The following is a 26,798-nucleotide window of genomic DNA, read 5'->3' as shown; positions in this document are numbered from 1 at the left end:
ACTCATTCTCTTCTCTCCAAAATCTACTACTCTTCCACCATTCCCTTACTTCTGTTGAGAAACCAAAATTCTTCCATCTTGGAATTATCTCTGACTCCTCTCCCTCATCCCACACAGCCAATCAGTTGTCAAATCTTGCCACACCTTCCTCCAGAAGACTTTTTTTTTGCTAGGCAATGGGGTTAAGTGACTTGCCCAGGGTCACACAGCTAGTAAGTGTTATGTGTCTTGAGGCCGGATTTGAACTCAGGCCCTCCTGAATCAGGGCCGGTGCTCTATCCACTGCACCACTAGCTGGCCCAAGAAGACCTCTTCTACCAGGCCCTTCTCTCTACTCAGAACCACCATCTTTGTTCAGGTCCTTGTCTTCTCTCACCTTCACACTCTTCTAACTTCTCTCAGCGGCTTCCTAACTGGTCTCTCTGCCTCTCAAGTCTCTCTCTACTCTGATCCATTCTTCACACAGCCATCAAAGTGATATTCCTTAAGTGCAGATCTGACCATATCACTTTCCTATTCAATAAACACTAGCCTCGAGGATAAATTATACGCTCCTCTGGCTAAGTTTGTAAAACCCTTCACAAATTATACTTCCAAACTATATTCTAAACCTGTATTTCCAGACTCAGTGTATGCATTACTCCCTCTCCAATCCTATTCTTCTTCGAACCCTTCCCAACTCTCCCACCACCAATTAGGTAGTAAGCTTCACTGAAGCAGATAGTGGACAGTCAAGAAGACTTGAGTTTAAATCCTGTCTCAAACACTCATTAGCTATGAGACTCGGGGGAAGTCAATGAACCTCCCTGTGCCTGTTTCTTTATTGGTAAAAAGAAGATAACAGCAGCACCTAAGTTCACAAGGTTGTTGTTAGATCAAATAAAACAATATATGTAAAAGTGCTTCGCAAACCTTAAAACAATACATAAATGGTAGCTAAGCTTTTGGGCAAAGAGCTACAGAAAAATATTATAAATTAACTCATATATACATATACTTATATACAGCTTGAGGTTTAACTCTCCCAGGAGTGTCTCTCTAAAAAAAAGAGAAAAAGGAAAATAGACTGGAGAGACACAGTTCTAAGCAAAAAGGACAAACTTTTAATGGTGTGATTGAGGTGGGCTGGTCGTATAGCAAGGATAGGAGACAACAGATGGCCAGGTTAAGTGCTACACCAGAATGCATAAAATGCTAAAAGACCCCAAAAAAGACTCTAGTACACTGGATAGGCATCCCCAGGAAGTCCTCCAGTACACTGGATAGGCATCCCCAAAGTCCCTCCACAGAGGACCATGGACAAGAATGATCCAAGATGAGGAGGCATGGATGGGTCAGGATTCATATGAATGAAGAAAATAACCATATCAATGAGATGACAAACTATTGAAATGTGGATATGGCAGGCCAGACCATAAGAGATTCTATGGGGAAATGAACACTGGATTTCAACTCAGATGACCCAAGTCTAAATCCTGGTTCTGTTATTTACTATCTCTGCAGCTATGAGTAAGTTACTTCTCTTTGGGCTTCAGTTTCCTCATCTGAAAAATGGGGAGATTGGCCTACATGACTTCTAACATGGATATGTATATGTGCATACATATGTATATATATATTTACATTCATTTATATACATACATATACACATGTATACATATACAGATATATCTATATACATCTATGTCTATCTATCAAGAAAGCTTTTCATGGAAGTCCTATGCAGACAGTTGCTTAATCTATAAAAATGGCTTTCACCAACAATGGAAATGGAGACAATTTTTGATGCATTGTCTTTTTTACTTTCTCTAGGTATTTAACCTTGACTGTATCTCTCAATCAGCTCATAATCAGAAAAGGCTTCTTCCTTTCCTATTATTTTTTAAACTACTTTACAGTTCTCACTATCTGCCTCCCTCCCTCATCATCAGCACTTCTGACCCTAAGGATAACTCTAATATAATGGGATTAAGAGTGGATAGTGTCAGGACACCTGGGTTCAAACACTATGTCACTGGCACAGTTATTGGCTGTGAACTTCGACAAATCACGTCCTTCATTTCCTCACTTATACAAAATGGGGATAGAAGAGAAAAGGCACAGAGATGAAATTGGCCAGAATGATTAAACAGATCCTACTGATTCAAATATTCTTTGATTTACCAAATTCTAAATGTCAGTCAATTTACATATTTCTGTATATGTAACAAGAAGGGGAGGGAAACAGCAACTAGTTCAGTCATTTTTCAGTTGTGTCTGACTCTTCAAGACCCCATTTGGGGTTTTCTTGGCAAAGATACTAGAGTGGTTTGCCATTTCCTTCTCCGGCTCATTTTACAAATGAGGAAACTGAGGCAAAAGGGTTAAGTGACTTGTCCAGGGCCACACAGCTAGTACGTGTCTGAGGTCAGATTTCAACTCAAGAAGATAAGTCTTCCTGATTCCAGGCCTGGTACTCTATCCATGGGGCCACCTAGCTGCCTATTTAAAATAAACAAACAGAACAAATGAGTATGTTTAATAATAGCTAGCATGGCATGGTGGCTAGCACTCGACACTAGCTGTGAGATCATAGCCGTCACTGAGTGTCCCAGTGCCTCAATCTGTATCAGCAGAAAAAGTTTCTATCCCAAGAATCCCTGACACTGATGAAAATATAGGCCTCATCCCCAGACAACTACTACTCACATGCATGTAGTCCTTTAAAGATTTACAAAGTGTTTTCATTACAGCATAAGGGTTATATGCCTCTAATTTAAAAGGAACCCAGGATCAGGGATCTAGAGGTAGAAAGCACTTTAGAGGCCACGTAGTCCAAGGCCTTCATTTTACAGGTGATGAAAGAGAAAAGGCAACTGACTTGTCCAAGGTCACACACAGAGTCAGAGGGGACATCTGAAACCAGGTCCTCCAGAACTACCACTCTTTCCATGGCGTCATAAAGTCTTGTGAACACCATGTACTTTCTATATGGCGGATCATAGAGAAGAATCTTACTATACGGAAGAATCAAAAATCTAATGTACTAGGGCAAGTACTGAGATAATTTGATAAGTCTCATCTTTTCAAACTGTCAGTAACTTCATAGGGATAGGGTCTTAATCTGCTACTTCACTGGTATAAGGAACTTCCAGGTGAAGCAACTTCCTCCACCAATACAGGTTGGGCACCTTTTCTGTATCTGAAGAGACTTGGAAGTGCCTAGCACATCTCTAAGGAGGTTTTGTGACTTGTCGCAGGGTCACAGAGGTGTCTTCCAGACTCTAAGTTCATTTCTCTGTCCTATACATCACAGTTCCTCCCCTCCTACGAACCCAAATTATTTGCTTGGTTTTTGTAAGAGTTCACCTACAACAGCTGTCTGATTTTATAGACAAGGGTCTTTCATCAAAATTGTTATTTTTAAAAAGGGCGGCGTGTTTACAAGATGAAGACAGATCAGTCATACTGACTACATTACCTTTCTAGCCACAACTGATCTCTGCTTCAAGATCAGTGACAGTATTCATTTTCTAAAATGAAGTTACAGAAAGCACGCTGCTTTTCAAACAGCAAAAAAAAAATTCTAACTCACAAAACTCCCCTAAGCTTATCAAAATCTTAACAACAGCAACAACCATCAGGCACTTAAAGAAACCTATTAGACAAACCATTAAATCCAATTTTTAAAAAAAATCCTTGGGGTAGCTAGATGGTGCAGTGCATAGAGCACCGGCCCTGAATCCAGCCTCACATCAAACACTTTACAATTACTAGCTGTGTGACCCTGGGAAAGTCACTTAACCCCATTTGCCTTAAAAAAAAAATCCTAAACATTTTATTTATTGTTGCTGTTCAGTTATTTCGATCTTGTCCAACTTCATAACCCCATTCGGGGTTTCCCTGGCAGAGATACTGGAGTGGTTTGTTATTTCCTTCTCCAGCTCATTTTACAGATGAGGAAACTGAGGCAAACATGGTGAAGTGACTCGTCTAGGGTCACACAGCTGACAAGTGTCTGAGGCCACATTTGAACTCAGATCCTCCAGACTTCAGGCCTGGTGCTCTATCCACTACATACCTAGCTGCTCCCAAACATTTTTTTAAAAGTCCACTTTAATTTATTTTGGGGCTCAAAACCTTGAGCCTATACCTTAAAAAGAAAATCACATTTCACTCTTCACCCCAGCAAAAATCCTCTAAAAATACAACCATATCATTTCTCAATCAAAAAGCATTTATTAAGTTGTACTATGTGGCAGATGTGGGGATACAAAAACAAAACAGTCTCTGACTTAAGGCAGCTTACATTTTATCAGGGGAGGCAAGATTTATAGATCTGAGTATATACCAAAAAGAAAAAATAATAATAATAATACAGGGTTGGGTAAGAGAGGGAGGGCACTCACAGGTAGAGGAATCAGAAGAGGCTTCGTGTAAGCACAGCTTTGAAGGCAATGAGGCTGTAAGTGGAGGAGGTAAGGAAAGCATGTGTGCCCGGCATGGGGGGGAGAAACTGAAGGTAGAACATCTGTCATGTGTGAGGAATCAGAAGCACAGTTTTCCTACTCTGTAGAGTACAGGGAGGGGAGCCAGAAAGATAAAAGATAATGCAATTCACAGTATCATCGAACCTTACAGCTCTAAGAGGGCTCAGAAGGTTCAATCTCATCTCTGGCACTTGCAGCCTGTAGGTAGACCAGGCATTATCAACTGAGCCAAGTTCGAGGAGGTATGCTTAAATTCCGGTCTGTTTAATGCTAATGAACATACCTGGGTCTAAGTTTCTTCAGTTCAGAATTGAGGAGGTTGACCTAGCTGGTCTTCGAGGTCCTTGCTAGCTTTAGAGCTACAATCCTATTATCTAGAACAAGAGGGGACAAGCAAACGGAAGGTCAAATCTGCCCACTGCCTGATTTTTAGGGCCATGGAGCTAAGGATGATTTTTACACTTCTAAATGTAATAAAACCTCATTTAAAATGTAAAAGCCATTCTTGGAGACAGTCTTACATTTCCCAGCCCCAGCTCTAGAACAATACTCCCAGTTTTATGGATGAGCAGACATGTCCAGATGCATTAAGTGATTTGCTCAAGGTCACTTAGCTAGTCAGCAGATGAGTCTAGACCTAAGGTCTCCTCCACTCTTCCATAAACAACACATCCTTGGATGGATGCAAATATGAAGGCTGTAAGTTGCACTAATCTTCTTAATATCAAAAGGTATTTGTTTCTTTTGTTTTCTCTCTCTCTTTTTTTTAGGCAATTGGGGTTAAGTGACTTGCCCACAGTCACATAGCTAGTAAGTGTCAAGTGTTTGGTCTGAGGCTGAATTTGAATTTGGGTCCTCCTGACTTCAGGGCCGGTGCTCCATCCACTGCGCCACCTAGCTGCCCACCCCCTTTTCTTAAAAAGGTATTTGTTTGTAAGGGACAGATAGGAGTTGCAGTGGACAGAGTGCCAAGCCTGGACTCAGGAAGACCCCTCTTCCTGAATCCAAATCTGGCCTCAGACACTTACTAGCTGTGTGACCCTGGAAAAGTCACTTCATCCTGTTTGCCTCAGTTTCCTCATGTGTAAAATGAGCTGGACAAAGAAATGGCAAACCACTCTAGGATCTTTGCCAAGAAAATTCCAAATGGGGTCATGAAGAGTTGGATGTGACTGAAAATGACTAAGCAACTTGTTTCTAACAACGTTCCCAATGAAACAGAGCCACTGGCCATATTTATATATGATACACATGCTACATATTAAAATGTTATGTATGATATACAGGTGATATGTAGAATAAATGTGATATGATGTAAATGACACATGATAAATGTGACATATATGATAAAATCTACATACTTGTGTAAAAATTGACAGTTCATCACAAGAGACTTCTTTTAAAATCCTCTTAACACCGCGGTAAAAAAGTCTTCTTGAAATGAGACATAAAACCTCTGGCTATATGTGATCTCCCCTCCCCACATACACACCATTCTTCAATTTCTAGGTTTTTTTGTCTTCAAATTTCACTTCTGTATTCTATATTGTCCTATGAAAGGCAGCATGGCATAATGGGTAAGGCCTAGCCTTGGACTCGGGAATCTATAAATCAACAAGCATTTTATTAAGGACCGACCATGTGCCCCGCATTGTTTCAGGTGCTGAGGATACAAAAATGAACACCAAATAGTTTTTGCTCCCAAGATACCTGCATTTATCTGGGTGAGACAATATGTGCATATTTAAACATATACAGAGTACTTTGGAGAGGGGGGTGACAAGAATTAGAGGGACTGGGAAAGGCTTCATATAGAAGGCAGTTTTTGAGCCAAGTCTTAAAGAAATTAAGGCATTCTACCTTCAAGTCTCTCATGTTTATATTTGGAGGGATGCAGCGGGGAGGAAGGATTCAGACATTTCACTGGTGATTCCATTAGTATCAGGGTCTGCCAGCTTGGAAACTCTCCTCTACCCATGCAGAATTTGCTGTAATTTATGATCTTAGGCAGTTACCTGAAGCATGACAAAATTAAGTGATTTACCCAAGGTCACAAAGCCTGAGAATCTCACAGCTTCTACAAATTGAACACAGGTCTTCTTCATAGAATCCCTTACTTCCTTCAATCGTGACTCAACTATCAACTTATCTATATCAGGTGTTCTTATTAATTTGGGGTCCTACTGCTACTGATCTATTGATAACTCTTACAATATAACTGGTTTCCTTTGTAATCTTATGTATTTTATTTCATAATACTTCTGAGAAGGGAGCCATAGGCTCATTATTGATTCCAAGACCAACCCCCTTTTCACTATGTCACACAGCATCTCATACAACGAGGTAAGGGACAGAAACAAAGTTATCACAATGAAAAACCGGAAATCCAAAGTAGAATGTGGGAATGGAGGGGGCAGAACTGGGAATCACATAGACAGAGGTTTTATGTCTAGATTCAACAACACCTTTTCTCTAGTGATAAGGAGACTTTAACAGAAATCCCCTCTGATAAAATCTCCATTCTAGAGAGAAGGTCAAAACACAGGATGTTCCCAGGATTTGTTTTAAAAGGGGAGGGAGGCTGATTTAGAATTATAAGTATTTAACTCCTTAGCAATCATATGTGTGTATGTGTGGGTAATGTGTACACACACACAAAAAGTTACAAATATATGTGTGTGTATAAATATACACACACAGACATACACACAAAAGGCATAGAAATATATCTACATATACACACAAAAAACATAGAAAAGTTACATATGTGTACATATATACACGTATGTACACAAGAGGCATAAAAAAGATTATATACGTGCATACAGAAAAGGCATAGAAGTTATACACACGCGCGCACACACACATGCATAGAAAAGGTTATGTGTACGTATATGCATGCTTGAATATACGTACACATAGAAAACTTCATACTTCTCCAAAGTCCCATAAGAAGTGTTTAAAACAGGCTTAATTAGAGGAAAAAAAGCCCCTACGGGCCTCAATCCACAAGGACAACAGGACTCTCTCCACTCTGCAATCAACCGCTCTTCAATCAAAGAACAGCAAGCAGCAGCGAGAGTTTAAATTTCCAGTGCTTAGCACAGGGCCTGGCACACAGCAGATTGACTGACTTTATGACTACAGTCTAATTCAACTAATCAAGTAATAAGCAGGATTTTTTTACGTATTAACTGACATGTACCTGGTAAGATATGCTAAGCAAATTCCCTTATATAACGGAGGCAGAGTAGTCTTGGAAAGGCACTAGACTGGCCATCAGAGGACCTGGGTTCAAATTCCAGTTCTCCCACTACTGCCCTGTATGACCTTGGGCAAAAAAGTCATTTCACCTCACTGGTCTCAGTTTCCTCATTTGTAAAATGAGCGACTAAACAGAAGCCCTCAAATTCTCATCAACTCTAAATCTCTTCCTTTTCTCAAGACATAGCTGACCCAGACCCACACAACATGCTGCCTCCCTTAGTGTGTATCTTGGCACCTAGAGAGAGAACACCTTGGCAAACCTGACTGTTAGGCCTGGAGTCAGCTGCCCACTGGACAGAAACAGCAAAATCTTATTTTCTTCAAGTCTATTCTACTGGTGCACAACCAAAACTACTCACAGCTGCATCAGTGTTTATGAGCAAATATTCATGCAATAATGTAATATATTCACTCATGTAATTTATAAGACGTGTGTCTCCATTCATACAATTGCTCTCGCCTTTCATAAAATCAAAACAAAGTTTCTTAACGGTGCTGTGGAAAAACAAAACTGCCCTCCTTGAATTTACTCAGTTCAAGGTAGATCATAATATATTGAGACAAAGATGTATAGATAGCTAGGGAGCTACTCTTCCAAATTTTTTCCCATAATGCAATAACAAACTAGAGAGAAAGAGAGGCAATTAGAAAATGTGGCTTAGCTATCATTAATCTGCATCAAAGGGACATAACGATGAACATTGTGTGCCTTTCCAATTACTCTTCATTATGAGTTTCACAACAGAAGTTGAGAAATCTCTTTGACAAACTAGTCCTTTATTAAAAATCAAAGGGAAGTGCTTTGCTACCATCTGTGCAACATTAACAGCTTCACTGAAGAATGATTATTTTCTAAGTCAAGAAAAATTCAGCTCTGTTAAGCCACACACATGCACGCACACACACTATTCAAACACTCACCTTCTACTATTAGGGAAAAATGTCACAACACACATGAAACACTGTGCCATTCATTAAAGGAAGACCAGCCCCTCCCCATACTAGGAAATGGAAAAAAAGTGGAAATTGCAATCTTATGAAAGCATAATCAAAGTTAATCTTTCTTACTGTCCCCCAGGACTGACATATGCTTAAAAGAAACTGACCAAACGCCTGAAAGGTTTCATTTAAAACAAGGAGGGAGCAAGTGAAAATTTTTTATTTAAAAAAAAAACCTTTAAATTTAATGACATTAGTGGAAGAAGCCTGCTTATGTTATAAAGAATAAGGTAAAATTATCCATAAATGGCTGTCAGGAAAATTTATGACAATCTCTTCTCTTTAAAGTACACTGAACCGAGGAAAATCTGCTGGAGTATTTAGAAGCTCATTCTGGAAAGCAATACTATAAATCAGGCTCCTTTATCTCTAGTCTGCCATATACTATGTCCATGATTTGACAAGTTCTTCCTAATTACCCACCTTAATTACAGTAATTATATATTTTATAGTAAATGCAAGTAATAAAGTTCATTTGGAAGATAAATTGTCAAATACAGGTTTTTTGTTTTTTAAGGTAAGGAAAACGTGGGAGAAGTCTGACCATCCCATTGGACTCATTCTGCAGGTCCTATCTACATTGGAGGTAGAGGGATGTGTGTGTGCACATACATATACATATGTATACACACACATATGCATACGTGTGTGCATATATATGTATGCATACACACAAATATCTATGTGTACACATTTAAATAAATATATACATATAGAGAAGGATGTATGTGTGTATGTGTGTGCACACGCGCACCCACTCTATCACCTACCTTTCTGTCAAAAGATAAGTAGCAGGATGTGGTTAGCAAAAGAGACCCCTAAAAATAGTAGTCACTCAATCAGTAAACGTGTATTAAGCACCTACAGTAAGTCAACAAGCATGTATTAAATTCTGCTATAAGAAAAAGGTGAAATATTTTTCATATGTAACATTAAAATTAAATATATATAATATGTAATATACTTTAATGTATAATTATAAATCATTAGACTGTACTGTAATAATTATGTTATTATTGAATATAACATCTAATAATATTACATACGTACGTATACACATACATACACATTTTGAGGGGACATGGCTGACGTAGGAATTTGTTTTACTTGACTATACACATTTGTAATACGAGGTTTTTTCTTTTTTTTCCTCATTTAGGTGAGAGAGAAAGAAAGCAGACTTTTGCTTACTGAAAAATACATAAAATTTAATTTAAAAATCCAGTTCTAACAACTCTAGGAGACATCCAAACAGTGAAGCATTAATTCACTTCATAAGGGATCTCACCACGTCAGCGAAAGATAATGACCAATACTCTGACGCTGGCCATCTGAAATAGGAAAATACTGAATGACTTTTGAAAATGAACTCTCCCCTCCATCTTAGATGCAAGGGCTTCCTACCAGGTGAAGAAGGCACACACAACAAGGTTTCTGGCACCACCAGGAATCTATCAATATCTGCTTTTCTGAAGTTTTAAAAGCAAACTTCCTCAGGCTCCCTTTCATCTGTAGTGAACCTCCCATAAGAAACCTTCCCTGCTGCTCACAATGGGGCATCTACAAAAGCTTGCTGACTGATATGGCTGTCACGCCATTAAGGGTCATTTTACTCCACTGTGGATCTGACAATTACTTTTGTCAGTTAACAGATGCTACACAGTTTGCTGTGCTGAAATCAGTTAAATAGGAAGGACTGGAACAACAATTAAAAAAAAATTAAAAGTACTGTAGAGTCTATAAAGCAAAGGGCCAGAACTTCAGACTGCAACAGGGCCACTAATCAATGTAAGCTATGGGGACAGAACAACCAGTCACACACCACTCTTGCCAGCAAGAAATATCACCAGCAATGTCTTTGCACCAAGTCTCTGGTCCTAGGAGGCTTGGGAAGCAGGCTGAACCCAGGTATTGGGATGGCATTGATGACCTGGGACAAGCAAGGAATACAAAGGTTTACAAGTCCATAGATCTCCACTATCCCTCTGGAATTTATCTGTCCAAGGACCCCAGGTTAAGACACCCAAGAGGAGGATTCTAGTAAAGGCATAAACAGACACAGGCCATAAGCTCTGGCACTTCCTTTTACTACTGACAGACTCATATCATAAGATAAGATACTGTGCAGTCCAACGCACTTCAAGCTTCACCTGCAGACACCTGAATCTCAGGCAAGTAAAGCCAGCCTGTCTAATTACACAGGAAAAGCCAAATCCAAAATGTCGTTTCTAGTTAATATAGTAACCTACTTCTATTTTAAAATATCACCACTTTGGACTTCTGTAGTGCTTTCCACCATAGAACCATAAAGCTTTGGGGCTAGTCCCAAAATATACCACACTGTTCTACCCGCCGCCTCTCTGCACCCCAGGAATGGGCAGAGAAACACGAGTTTGTTTAAAGACAACATAATCTAGTGGTCTGGAAAGAGAAATGTACTACCCAGAGTTAAACCTCATCATTACAATGTTTATGTTCAGGGTTGGGGGGGAGGGGGGTTACTAATGTATTGATTGGTTTTGCTGATTATTTTTCTCTTCTTCCTCTTTTTTTTCCTCTTAAATGAAACACTCTTATTGTTGAACTCTGAAAGAATTAAGATCTCTGATCAACACAATGACCAACCATGATTCCAGAGGATTCATACTATGCATACTAAACATACTACTCATCTTCTGACAAACATGAAGGATTCAAAAGTGATGACGTCTTTTAGATTTATACATGTAAGTGATTTCACATGCTATGTGTGCTTTCTTCACTTTGTATTAAAGACCTCCCATCCAAGACTGAGAGGATAGTTTGTTTTCAAAAGTCATTCACTGTTTTCCTATTCATTCAGCTGGCCAGTACCAGGGATAACCATTCATTATCTGCACTGACTTGGTGAGATAAATTATGAAACATTGTGTACATGTGTTTATAGCCCAAGTCCTTCACAGTTGTTTGCAAAGACTGTTTTATTAAAAATTTTTAAAAAGAGGAAAAACAATCAGCAAAATCAATCAGTACATCAAAAAAATCTGATTTTTAAAGAGATTATGTAGATATATATCATACGTAACATAAAAATTCTGCGTGTATGTGAACACTCTATTGATTCCTCTTCATAGACTCCACATATGTATGTATGCGTGTATATGTGCATATGTATAGGCGTGCTTGTGTGTGTGTGCATATGTATATATATATATATTGCATGTATGTGTGTGCATATATGTATACATACATATAGGACATGGCTAATGCAAAATTTTGTTCTGCTTGACTGTAAATGTTGGTAATAAGGGCTTTGTTTCTCATTTTGAGTAGGAGAGAAAAGGCAGACTTTTCCTTATTGAAAAAATAAAATTAATTAAAAAATAAAAATAAAGTGAAGTTCAAAGAAAACTGATAAGAGGCTTTTAAAAGTAATATGTTGGATTTATAACTTATTAGAAATAAATTTTTATTGATGTGGTTTCTTTTTACCTCACCATAGTTTTTCTAGTATCCTTTCCTTTTGCCCTCCTTGAGAGCCATCCTTCATAAAAAATATATTCTTTTAAAAAGAGCTAGCTGTATGTAATAGACTTGTGGTTTCATATATCTTTTTATCTTCTTATGAAAATGTTCAATATTTTTGGTGTCTGTTAACTTCAGAATAAAAATAACAAAATATTCTTTGTTATATGGGATGGTTTTCTGGGATGGGGAGGAAAGATGTAAAATAAAAAGTATCAATGAAAATTTATCTTAAAAAAACTAGCTCATCCCCGCAGCTAGCTAGCTGTATGACTAAAAGGGAAATCTCCTTTTAGGCAATGATATAGCTAACCAGGATATGAGAGGGGAATACAAATCCAGATAGGTCCTATCCAAACTGGAAAAACTTTAAGTGACAAACTATGTGTCTGTCAGAAAACCAACCTTACTGAGTTAAATCATCACCAGAGGACTGTTCACCAGTAACACATTTTTCAGCCCTATCAACACACTGAAGACAGTTTACTTAAAATAAGGCTTTAGAGTAATTCTGATCCACATCAGTAAAGGTGATGAAGTCATAGGTTCTTGAAATACAAAGAGAAAGCCAACCACAACTGACATTTAAAGTTTCCAAGGCACTTTATAATCATTATTCATTTGTGCCATGGAATAACCTTGTGAGGAAGTTACTATGGATGTTATTATCCCTAATTTAAAGATGAGTGAACTGAAGATTAGAAAAATTGGAATCAGAGGATCAAGGATTCAAATTCTAATTCTGTTACTTACTACCTCACTGAAGCTCCATGAGCCTGGGTTTCCTCATTCGTCAAAAAAAAAAAAATCTAGTAATGTGTTGACTACAGGGTCTATACTCTGAAAAGTCTCAAAAACATGGAGAAGTAGAGCTAGGTCTAATGACTTTGGAAGTTGACTTCTAAGGTCTCTTCCACTTTGAGAGCTGTGATTTATTATCATTTTACCAGTAATGAAAGTGATACCAAAAGGCAGTCCATGAAAGAGCCAGGATCCGAACTCAAGTCCTCCAATGCCACCTTTTCCACTGTTACCAAGCTATTTTGGCCAATAAACCTCCTGTTTTGCATCAGACAAAAACACCCCATCAGGGATTTAAGAGCAAAGGATAAGGGTAGCCTCAAGCAGCTTTCCCATTCCATATCAATCACCATGGCAGGTGTCAATTTAGAAGAGGCTCTCCCACAGAGAAAAGGAAGGATGTCATTCTGGTCAATGAAAAAAACAAGGATTCCAAAATTCAATTACTGGGAAACTCCAATCACTTTACCTTCTTTTCATCCCTAATTAGTTCTCTGGAGAAAGCATGCGAGGTGTACATTCAGTTAATAAAGTGAATCTAAAAACAACTTGGGCCAGCCAACCACAATTTCATTAGGGAAGAAAAAGGACAATGAATATTGGATTCTACTTCTCCTTCAAAACATGCCAAACAATCTAGAATACTGTCAATTGCTTTTGTCCAAACCTGCTCAAAAGTACATTAATCAAGTAAGCAATGTCACAGGAAAAAAAATCACTAACCTGCAGTTTCATGATGTTTCAGGAGCCTAACTCTAGAATCCTAATGTCTCTTGAAGTAAATTTCTAATTCAATTTTTTTTTCCAAAGGTGGGGTGCAGTGGGAGGGGAAATAGGGAGAAAAGACTCATCCAGCTCCCTTAATGTGATCCAAACAAAGTGGCCATTTAAATACAGCAAGTCATTTTTACCAAGAGACCCTTCCGAGTCCTTCTCACCTGAACCCGGGGTGTTGTGTAACAGATTCCGAAGCTTGCTGCATAGCTGGATCATGCTGTCTAATTGTCTGTTTATCTTCACATCCTGAATCCAGGCAGGTGTGTGACACACTGGACATTCCGTACCGATGCAGTCGCCCACGCACATACTTAAGAGAATAAAATCATTCTGAAATTAGCCCAACATTATAAGTCCAAAAGAAAAGATGAATGAAGTTAATTTTTTTTTTGGCAATGTTTTAAAATTTCCCGGCGTTACCCACAATGATCTAAAAACAGTGGTCTTCAAAGTGGAGGTCCCTGCCAAGTATGGAGGCATAACATAATCCCAAGGGGTGTGTAATTAACCAGTGAGATTGGGAATATGGGTCACATCTCATTCTCCCCCATAATAACTAATCATGAGGCTTGTCTCCAACATAACTACACCCACCCATTAAGTATTTTCCCCACTCCTAGCCTTGTCCATTATATAAAAGATTAATAGGCAATTTTTTTACACCAGGTCAAGCTATATATTTGTTATAAGAGTTTTGTTATTCTTTCACCCCTTCAATGAAGGAGAAATAAAAGTGAGACAAAATAAATGCTTGCTAACTGAAAAATAAAATATTTTTTAAAACAGTTCAAGATTTATCCAGTTTCTACATCGTCCAAATTACATTAGCGGTTGCCTAATTACAGAAAGGTCAATAAGAAGTTCAAACCCTTACCCCAAAGCTTTTCCAATTACTTATCTTGTTTAATTTGCTCTTGTATTTTTAAGTAGCTAGAATCTTAACTTCTTATTTGACCGGAATTACTTAAGTGAGTAATATTATCAATTAACTCTTAAAAAGTAAACCCCCTTTGACCCAGCAATAGCACTTCTAGGGCTATATTCCAGAGAGATCATACAAATGGGAAAACGACCCACATGTACAAAAATATTCATAGCAGCTTTTTTTGTGGTGGCAAAGAACTGGAAATTGAGGGGATGCCCATCAATTGGGGAATGGCCGAACAAGCTGTGGTATATGAATGTAATGGAATACTATTGTGTTATAAGAATGATGAACAGACTGATTTCAGAAAAATCTGGAAAGACTTCTGTGATCTGATGCTGAGTGAAGTGAGCAGAACCAAGAGAACGTTGTACACAGTAACAGCCACGTTGCACGATGACTAATATTGACAGACTTAACCCTTCTCATCAAAAAAAGATCTAAGACATCTCCAAAGGCCTCACGATGGAAAACTATCCACATACGAAGAAAGAACTATGGAGTTTGAATGCAGACTGAAGCATACAATTTGCTATTTTTTTCTTCTGTTGTGTTTTGTTTCCTCTTTCTGGTGGTTCCTCTTGCTGGTTCTAATTCTTACTTACAGCATCACTAATGTGAAAACATGTTTAATGGGAATGTATAAGTTTAGCCTATATCAGATTGCGTGCCATCTTGGAGAGAGAAGTAGGGAGGGAGGGAGAGAAAAATTTAAAACTCAAAAGCTTACGGAAGTGATTGTTGATAATTCAAAATAAATTAATTTTTAAAATTAAAAAAAAAAAGGAAACCCACATGGATAGTGCAAGGGGGAATTCCAGATAACCAAAGATTGAGGAGGGAAACCACAAAAATAATCACTTTTTAGAAAGACAGCTTTTTATCATCCACAAATTTTAATTTAGTAAACTGTTGACTGCAATGTCCACACTCTGAAGAGAGTCTCAGGGCATATACAGAAGTACAAGTATCTGTTTGATGAGGTCGATAATATTCGGAGTGTGGCTGTCCAGAAAGAATTCAGGGGGGCAGAGGTTCTCCTAATCAAGAGGACTTTATTGACGCAAAAGCAGCAGGCTAGTCCTTAGGAGCACTGGCAGCCTGAGATAAGACAGAAGCTTGCTTTCATACCCAGGTGTGGGGCACTCAGCTAGGGGTGGGGGGTATGCTACTAAGTGGGCAGTTAACCACAGGAGAGGAAATCAGGAAGGAGGTAGGTGTTTAAGGGTAGGCAGAAAAGGAGAAGCAGGTGTGTTGGGTACTTTACAAAACAGCTCAGGGATGTGGTCACAAAGCAACTTAACTTGCAACATTCAAGGATACAGGCACAAAAAGGATATAGGGGTTAGCTAGGCACGCAGAAAATAACAAGGTTTTCTATCAACAGATAGGGCCCTCTGTTACTGGGCAGACTTAGATTTAGGCAAGGTTCTCACTGTTGCTGGGTAGAAGTCAGCCACATCACACTGACTTTAGTTGAGCAGAATAAAAACAATCGATCACTCACTCAATCAATATTTATTAAGCTCCTACTATATGCCATGCATTGTGCTAAGCACTGGGGATATAAAAAGAAGCAAAAGACAATACCTGCCCTCAGGGAGCTTACAATCTACTGAAGGATACAATATGTAAAAAAGTAGATACCTACAAGATCCATATAAAAAATAAAATAGTCCCTACTCCCAAAGAGCTTACAAGGATAAGACACAAATCTAGATGAAATGCAGTAGAGAGCCACAAAACCAAATGCTATGTGAGGGTCAAGAAGGAAAGGAGGGAAACCACAGAAGACTTCATGGAGGCCACAGACACACGGAAGTAATCAAGCTTCAATGAGGCAGTGATGAAGATGTGACTCTGAAGCCACTTGTGTGTACTTAAAGTTTACTAGAATGGATTCAAGGCTGAATCCATATTTCCCCTGGGACAAAAACTACAGCTGTTAACACACATCGAAAGCTGAGAAGGGCAAATTCTTGACAAATGACAGCCAGGTAATTTTGCCACAGTCACAAAAAAATTTTATGGCTATCATAAAGGTGGTTTCAAGGGACTTAGAAAAGAGTTTTGCTTTTGGGTTTTTTTTCCCCTTTTTGTCTGAATGTTTCAGGTAGTTTTTGAATTACTGACCTTTCAGTCTGCACTGGCTCCTATGACTTCCATTTTCTCAGTCTATATTGGGGGAGTTATTTAGTGTTGACATAGGTTAAGTTCTATTTGGCTAGATGATTTGCAAAAAAGACTAACCCACCCTCCTGAAATTCAAGTCAACAAGTATTTACTAAGCACTTACCAGAAATGACAAATGGTTAACATGGATAACAAAATGGTTCCCAGGGGAAACAGACAAAATGCAACAGTCCTTCCATTCCATTGGAAGGGATCCATCTGAGCACAGACAGATAAACAAGTAACAGGGTAAGCCGACAATGGAGGTAACAGCATCAACTAGGGAAGATGATGAGAGTTTCCTATAGATCAGCAGCTCCCAATGAGTGGTTTAGGAATGGTCCAAGGGATTCACGCTAAAAATTCTTTAATGGAGCTTTAAGCAATAATAATATTCACATTAAATTACCCTAGGAGTTCACAACACGTTGTTGCTCCTCTTGTTGTTACTGTTGAAAGCACTCTGCAGAATTAAAAACCAGCAGGAGGACCTCACAAGAGTTAAGCCAATAAATTACAGAAGTTAAAATGAAATCCTCAATCTACAGCCTAATAGTTCAGTGAAATAAATTTCCCCATTATCCATGTCAAAAAACAAAAAAAAAAAAAAGAGTAAAGCCAAGATAGGCTGAGATAGTATACTGCAGGCATGATGGCAGCAATAGTAAGTTGGAGCACTGAGTTTGGGGTACAGCAAGTGGACCGATTTGGCTCTCTACTAGACGCTAGAGTGCATGAAGGAGAGTAATATGTATAAATTTAAAATGTAGAATGGAGCTAGGCTACAGACGGTAATGCCAAGCTGGGAGTCATCCCTTAGGATCTAATAGTTATTTGGAATGCAATGTTTGGCAAAGTACAAAAATCCTCAAACCTAGTGTGGATTGCTATGTGCAACATACAGCCAGTCTCACAGCATCCAATCTTTCACCGCTCCCAATGACCACTACTAATTTTATTTTCCTTATCTGGTATTTTATTCCATGAAGCCCCTCAGCACCTGCATCTCTAGAGGAGAAAAGGGCTGCAGAATCTAAGAACATAACAGACCTGAAGATCATATAGTCCACCCAAGCCCCTTATCTGTAATACAGAAAGGGTTATCACACAGCTAGTAATATTTTTTTCACTTCCTGATATATTGCTGTCACAGAATCATAGGACCGCAAGTTCTGACCCAATGGCACTTCAGAAGCCACCTAGGTGAATCTTATTATACAGATGAGACCACTAGATGTCAAAATGACTGCCCAAGGTTATACAGGAAATGCCAAAGGATTTGAACCCTGTGAGTGTCTGCAAATACAACAACAGTTATTCCTAATTCTAAGGTAATAACTATTCTAGACAGTTTTCTAGGTAGATAGCTTTAAATATTGAAATTTTTAAAAAATTTTATGCAAACCTTTCTAGTTATTTTACAAGTTGTCTCACTCATTAGAATGTACCCTCCTACTCTCCAAGGGAAGTCACTGATAAAAAGAAGGTCCCTGGTATATAGCAAAATATTTATAGCAATACTTTTTAGGATAGCAAAGAAGTGGAAATAAAACACGTTATCTATCTACTTTGGAGAATAGCTAAACAAACTGTGTTACATGAATGTAACAGAATCCTACCATGCTACAGGAAATGACAAAAATAATGAATACAAGAGAAGCATGGGAAGAATTACAAGAACTGATGCAGAGCCAAGTAAATGATATACACAAGTACAACAAGGCAAACAGAAAAAATCTTTCGCTTTAAAAAAAAATCTTTATTATATGGGCTGGGAGAGAAGTGAAAGAGAAACACATGAAAATGCAGAGAATATAAAACAAGATATCAATAAAAGCTTTATCAAAAAATAAAAGGTTTGTAAAAAATAAATAAATAAAAAGGACTCCTTGGGGTCAGGAACTATTTTTTGGCTTGCTTTTTAGATTCCAAGCACTTAGCACAATGTCTGAACCACAGTAAACCCTTAATAAACACATAATAAATATTTGCCAATAGTAACTTATTACTTGAACTAAAGTCAAACTTTTATTACTTATTAATACTCCTAGGTTATCAATTGGTACATCTATTATCATACTGTGGTGTGAATGTAGACAAGAGATTGTGTGAGACGTGGATGTGAATGTATACTGACCCAAGGAGCTGGCCGGGAAATTGCCTGCCTTGGTTTTGGGTCATTTGCCTCTTTCTGTATAAAAATAAAGGACTGGCAATGGTATGACTTCCTGCCAAAGCCTTATAACAAGACAGACTTTCTGCAAAATTAATTACTGAGTCAAAAAACAGAAAGAGCCTCTTCTCATTTTCCTACACCAATCCCCAGGAAAAACACATTATTCACTGCTCAGGTAAGTAGGCTTTTTCTTTTCAACAACAGTCTTAACATAATCTACTATGCTCACATCACCAACACAAGGCACCTCCTGGTCAGCTTGCAAATAGTTTCCATCTCCCTGGCACTGTTGTGTTAAAAGGCTGTGAAAGAAATATATGTAACCCCTGCCATTCCAAGAGTTCAAGCAAGAGAACTTTGGGAAAAAATTGTTTCCAAACCCTAAAATGTTCTCATCATCAACAAACAGAAGCACTTCTTGAGGGTCCATTCATGGAGTCCCCTGCACTCTTGAGATTTTATTGCAGTGTTGTTTTTATTTTTAATATGTTGACTGATTTTACTGGGTTTTTTTCTCTTCCTTTTTTTTATTTTTATTTTTTAATGGGGAGGGAGGGAAGAGAGAAGAAGGATACAAAGGGAAATGTCTAGGAATTCTTAACCTGGAGTCTGTGAACTTTTTTTAAAAAACATATTAATAACCATATTTCAATATAATTGGTTTCTTCTGCAATCCTACATATTTTATTTTATTCATTTAAAAATTATATTCTGGGAAGAGGTCAGTAGGTTTCACCAGACTGCCAATGATTGGCATCCATGACACAAAGAAAGCTTAGGGATCCCTGATATAGCTATACAAATAAAGCTTATTAAAAAAAAATGTTGACATGGTGCAAGTCAACAGATTCTAGAAAATTAAAGCACAAGTCATTCTGAACAGAATGGCACTTTTAATGATGCTGAATATCTTACATAATGTTTATATGTCAAATCAACTGGCTCATAAAAATCTCCAATAATATTTCATTTTCTAAACAACATCTTAATCTAGACTAAATACTGAATCAAAGATAACCTAGGGGTGAGGAGAAAGATGGTGAAAAAAAGTCCTGAAAATGAATCCTTGATCTCTAGGATGAGAATCACCACTCTCTAGCAATACCACTGTTTTGCTATTATCTGTCAAGCCTAAAGTCTGAAACTACTGAAAGGAAGACGGGAATGACACCATGGTCTATCTTATCTATCTATTTAGCCTGCAGATTCTTAAAGCACAGAGGTAAGCATGTGATACCTGAGGCTTCTAAGAGGGGATTTTTCTTTCATTAAAAGAACCTCCAGCATTTGCAGCATGTAAGAACAGTCAATCTATACTCGTTCTGTGCAGATGCAAGGATGTAGAATTAACCGGCCCTAGCAATGGCGCAATTTGGCAAGCCTCCCCAAAAAGACCAGCACTGTACAACTGTTCAGGAGAGCTCTCTGAAAATGCTTTAAAATTATAGAGTAGCAGCCCGACAGTTTGCTGTCATGTGTCCCACCATCTCAATTTTACCTTCCAATACAGTGTGATATGCCAAAGGTAGCCTTTAGAAAACACGCCATTCAATCAGTAGCACTTGCTCATAAAACCTTTTGTCTTTTCAGTTATCATTGGCTATTTCCTCTGTTCCCTGAAAGCCATTCATATCAGGCAGACTGTCTAGATTACCTAGAGTACCTAAACTCTAGGTACTCTAAACTTATGCATAAGCTTATACATAACATACATGTGTATATTATACTTCAGTACACTATGTATAAGCTTATGCATAATATACACTGCCCAGATGTAGAGGATTCCAATATTTATAACATATATATATTCTTTAAAAATACATACATACTGCTCAGCAGATGGACAGATTCCAAATGCGCAAAGAATGTGAGCAGTGGCCTTGAGTCTCAATACATAAGACAACGAACCAGATGTTGTAGCAAACCATCAGTATGTTCCTGCGCTCACCTTTATTAAGCAATATGCAAACAAACACTATAGTACAGCAAGAAGAGGTGCTGTGCAGAGGCTTGGGGGCGTAAGACCTGGCCAGGCTCACATGTTGGCTCCAATACCTAGAACTTTGAAAAAGGACAGGTCATTTAACCTATTTCACAGTGCTGGTAATTACTTTGTAAATTCTACAGCACAAGTGAATTCTTATTTTTTATTTTTAAAAGGGGCAGAACTTTTTCAAGGCTTCTACCCTGTGCTACTCATTCATTCATCAAGCATTTATTAAGTACCTACTATGCCAGGCACCATGCTAGGCCCTAGCAATACGATTACAGAGAATGGGTAGGTACACCAGAATAAACACCAAATAAATAAAATACCTAGCAGTTGGGATGAAGGAGCAGGGAAAAAGAAAAGGTTTCACATCGAAGTGGTGATTGAATTGTGTCTCATCAGAAAAGGGAGGGATAAGACCAATATGCTACATAAACAAAAAGCTATATTTTTTTTTGGGGGGGGGTTATTATATAATATTTATATATTAATATATATAATATATATGAAATACCGTCTCTTTATATAGCCTTCTAAGGTTTCCAAGCCTTTCCTCACAACTCTGTGAGATGGACAGCACAAGAATCATTATTCCCATTTTACTGGTGAGAAAACCAAGTCACATAAAGGTTAATTGACATGCACAAGGTCACCCAGTCAGAAGTGTTGAAGCCACTATTTAAACCCAATTCTTCCTATCTCAGTACTCTTTCCACTCCCATAAACAGAGTTTAGAGCTATAATCAAACCTACAACAAAATTTAATCTTCTGAATGACTGTCATTGCAATGTGATAATTAGATATAAATGGTAAACAATTCATATCAATTATTACACGTTATTTTTTCACAGCCAAACTTAGTTTTCAGTTTTTATTTCCTTGTCTCATTTGTACAATAGCCCCCCAACCCCCATCAGCAGTTTTCCTTTATATCATTATTTTATGTAACACTTAGCACAGGGCCTGGCACAGAGTAGACACTTAATAAATGTTTACTTGACTGACTGACTTTAATTCCTTCACACATACTAAACACTGATTAGAACACAAAGAGCCTCCTGAAGCTGACCTCTCAAATTTGAAGAATCTGCTCAAATTATCCCAGCCTAGAATTTCCTCCTTCATCCACTCCATCCCCTTATCCCCAGCCAACAGTTCCGAGAGCTACCCCTAAAATCCTCACGGTTGAAGGGTTTAAACTGCCCCAGAGCCAGATTTCTCCCAATTCAAACAATATCCAGGGTGTGTGTGGTGTGTGTCTGTCTGTCTAGTGAAGCCTATGGACCCCTTCTCAAAACAATATTTCTGACTACATAACATAAAATACCTAGGATTCAAAGAAAACCAATTTTATTTAAATAGAGTTATCAAATAAACAGGCAGTTTTCAGAAGAAGAAATCCAAAGCTATCAACTGTTAACAGGAAAAAATGCTCTAAATCATTACCGATTAGAGAAATGCAAATTAAAACAACTCTGAGGTACCACCTCACACCTATCTGATTGGCTAAGTGACAGAAAAGGAAAATGATAAATGCTGAAAGGGATATGGAAAAACTGGGACACTAATGCACTGTTGGTGGAGTTGTGAACTGGTCCAACCATTCTGGAGAACAATTTGGAACTACACCCAAAGGTCAATAAAACAACATACCCCATGACCCAGCAATACCACTAACAAGGTATGTATCCCAAGGTAGGCAAAGAAAAGGAAAAAGGACCTACCTGAACAAAAATATTTATAGCAGCTCTTTTTGTGGTGGCAAAGAATTTTTAAAAATCAGTAAAAAAAATTTACTGAAAATTGTATCAGCTGGAGAATGCTTACCAAGCTGTGGTGTATGATTGTGATGGAATACTACTGACCTATAAGAAATGATGAAGGGGATAGTTTCAGAAAAATCTGGGAAGACTTCTATGACGTGATGCATAGTAAAGTGAGCAGAACCATGAAAACACTGTACACAATAATGACTAACAATGAAAGACTTTAGATACTCTGATCAAGCCAATATTCCAAGACAGTTCCAAAGAAGCCATGATGAAAAATGCTAACCGTCTCCAGAAACAGAACTGATGAACTCTGCCTACGACTGAAGTGCACTTTTTTTTACCTTCTTTATTTTTCTCAGTTTTTGTGTATATGTGTTTTCTTTTGCAACATGGCTAATATGGAAATATGTTTTGCATGACTTCACATGTATAATCAACATCATATTGCTTATCTTCTCAACGGGGTGGGGGTATATCAAGGAGAGAGAATTTGGAACACAAAATTTTAAAAAATGAATGTCAAAAAATTTTATATTACATATAATTGGAAAATATTTAATGAAGTAAATAAAAATACATTTTTAAAAAGAAAGTTATTAAAGTTTTTAAAACTTCACACACACCAAGAATCTCTGCCTTAGTAGAACATAAGCTTTTTGACGGCAAGAATTTGTCCTATTTACATCTTTGCATACCCATACCTAGGAGAGTTCCATGTCCAATATACATATTTGATAAACTGAATAGTTAGGTAAACTGAAATACAAAGACCTAATGACCTGAAAACAAAGCAAAGAACTTGGTGAATTTATGAACTCTCCCCCGCTTTTCTGGCCAGACTCGACGCTTATACCAATAAAATCTGGCAATTACTAGAAAGTGACATTTATCATTAAGATCCACAGTAAAAAAAAAACCTGTTGCTAGAGAACAAAAAGTCATGCTGCAATTGTTTAAATTCTCTAAAAGACAGCTATTTTCTTCCCCCTAGGCATGCCATAAAACCTATAACAGTTCCTGGTTCCTTAGTGACAAAAAAAGTTAAAAGCCATGGAGAGTATTTTGCGAGACTCAATTCTCATAAAGTTCTTTGAGTTCAAGCCTCAGTCACTCACCTGCAGAAGATATGTTCACATCCTCCTAAGCACACCGGTTCCCTCAGGATATTGATGCTGTTCGAAGAAAGAACAATGTCAATAAACAGACAGATGCAAGAAGATCACTTTTATCCCTGAGGTGTAACTATACCCAAGGCCCAAGCATACCAACTAGATTTCCCTGGCTTTTAAACACAGGATATTAATGAGGTATACTGCTCAGGTGACAGCTTATTACTCTCTGATGAAAGGCCGGATTAAAACCTGTCTGTAGGATTCCAATGGCAAATCTGATTTATATTGTAAACCTATTATCCAAGCAAAAGTCTAGACTGGCCCATTTCTCCATGAATATACAGAATGCCAGGATAGAGAGGAACACACATGATTATCCAGCATGCTATAAATTGACACTAATACTTTAAACGTATTGTCTGCTAGTTCTTTGAACTGTCAAGGTTAACTCTCTGAAATAGTGATTCTCAAAGCTCACACGCAGTCCATGAGGTTTTATCCACTCCATAGTAACTCAATGTTAAAAGTGACCAGAACGTTTGTTTATAAATCCACAAAACTTACTCCCAAGAGGTCGTTCCCTTGTTAAAACACAAACTTTTTAAAATAACTACTCTTCCTTCCATTCTGCTCTGCCCGGGCCTAGCTTCTTCCTACCCCTCAGAATTCCTGAAGTTGTTGGGAGTATGTTCTACAGAAGAGAAAATAGATATTTTATGTAACATAAATATAATTTGGGCTGGAAAAACTGAGAAACTGTGGGATCACAAAGGGTTCATATCAGTCACAGGACAACCACCATAGTTTATATGTGACATACATTACGTATTTACTTGCTAACACAGACTCATCAGAAGCAGTTCGTTCACTGTTGCCAAAAATCACTGACGGGGTGGGAGGGGAAAAGAGATAAGGTGCTATTTGATGTTGCTTATTTTTAACTGTGGCCAATGGGAACCACGGAAGGGAAGGGAGTAGGCAGCATAAACTTTATGAAACATTGTTTAGAGGGTGGCTTGGTAGGAAGGTAGACAGACTGCTGTTGTTTTCTTTGTTGCTCAGTTGTTTTTTCCATCTTTTCCTCTTTGTGACCCCATTTGAACTTTTCTTGGCAAAGATATTAGAACGTTTTGCCCTTTCTTTCTCCAGTTCATTTTCCAGATGAGGAAACTGAGGCAAATGGGTTAAGTGCTTGCCCAAGGTCACACAGCTAGTAAGTGTTTGAGGCTGAATTGTAATTCAGGTTTTCCTGACCCTACACCTAATGCTGTATGCACTATGCCACCTAGCAGCTCCAGAAAGATTGCTAGAGGGGCCTGGATTCAGGAGGACCTGAGTTCAAATCTGGCCCCACTGCCTAAAATAACAACAAAAAAAAAAGATTGCTAGATAGATACAGGGATGGATTGATTTTGTCTTTACATAGCCCAGATATCACCCTAGATCCCTTTCCCAACTCCTCCCAGAGTCATCCCTAATAATACTTTTATAAAAGAAAAAAAAGAGAAAAATCAGTAAGCATAATCAATATATTTTTTTTAAATTGCCACATGTAATGTACCATAACTGTGGCCCTGCACTACTCTAAGAGGGAAGGGTTTACTCACAGTTGTTCTTTGGGGTCAAACTTGGCCTTTATAAATTCATAACACTGGGTTTCAATTGCTTTGTGCCGATTGTTTTTCCCCCTGACATTGTGGTGGTCTAGGCATGTACAGTTCTCCTCGCTTAGCTCCCACGTCTCCAGGCTGCACTGCTGACTTATTCCTACAAAACTTTCTCTACAGACAAAACCCTTCTCCTACTCCTCACTCATCCACTAATTACTTCTCACTTTGGAATAACTCCCAGTCCTTGAGGCCTCACTTTCTGATTGGCTGGTCTCTCTCAGAGCCTCCAATTTTCAGGCCAAAGATGTCTTCAATTCCTTTCTTAGATGCAATGCTGATTCATCTCCACATAGCCTTCCTCTACCAGGCGTGGCCCTAGCAAAGCTGGCTACCTTCTCCTCTCCTTCCTTTTTCAGCTCTCTTTAAAGTATAGCCTTCCCCTTTTAGGATGTAAGGTCCTTGAGGGCAGGGTCAGTCTTTATTTCCCCTTCTATTTTTATCTCCAGAATTTAGCAGTTCCTGGTTCATAGTTAAGTATTTAATAAATGGGCTGATTGCATCAGTTTTATGTTTCTTGCGGCCCAGTAATATTCTATTACATATTCATGCACCATAATTTATTTAGCCATTCCATAATTGATGGATATCCACTTTATCTCCAGTTCTTTCTTACCACAAGAAGTGCTATCATAAATATTTTTTATATATATGGAGCTTTTCTTCTTGTCAATAATCTCCTTAGGGTATGTGACTAGGAGGAGAATATCTGGGTCAAAGAGCATTTTAGTCACTTTATTTGCATAATTCCAAATTGTTTTCTGGAATAGTTTTACTGATTCACAGCTCCACCAACCATGCATTAGTGTACCTGTCTTTCTACAACCCAGGAGTGAGGCCCTAACACCTAAATGCATCAGATAATTCTATTAAAGAAACCGCCCTATTAAACCAAATAAAAAGTTATAACGTGCTACAGGGGGAGGGGGGAAAAACAGGAAAAGGCCAGGATTTACGTGAGCACCAAGCTCCCTGCTTGGTTTGCTACAGTATCCCTAGACCACTTTAAGTATTTATAGCATTATATCCCATTCCCTGTGTAAACACATCACATATCAATAAAAATACTTCCGCATCTTTAGAAAGATCAAAAGTGTCACACAGCACATTTTAGTAGCTAAAAGCATTAAAGTGAAATTGAGCTCTTCAGAAGCGGCCCAAAAGCA

At 38.2% G+C, this 26,798-nt stretch overlaps 1 protein-coding gene across 1 annotated transcript in view; it reads right to left on the bottom strand.

The window, feature by feature from the left end:
* The window catches only part of BARD1 (BRCA1 associated RING domain 1), a 150,034-nt gene that overhangs the window by 107,057 nt on the left and 16,179 nt on the right, over positions 1-26,798 (bottom strand). Inside the window, 2 exon segments of the mRNA XM_021002840.2 lie at positions 13,979-14,127; positions 23,969-24,025. Of these exon segments, the coding sequence (XP_020858499.1) occupies positions 13,979-14,127; positions 23,969-24,025 (206 nt within the window).

Source organism: Phascolarctos cinereus, unplaced genomic scaffold (genome assembly GCF_003287225.1).
Source record: "Phascolarctos cinereus isolate Bilbo 61053 unplaced genomic scaffold, phaCin_HiC Scaffold_7;HRSCAF=346, whole genome shotgun sequence".
Lineage (NCBI taxonomy): Eukaryota > Metazoa > Chordata > Mammalia > Diprotodontia > Phascolarctidae > Phascolarctos > Phascolarctos cinereus.
This window is presented reverse-complemented; position numbering and strand designations above follow the sequence as displayed.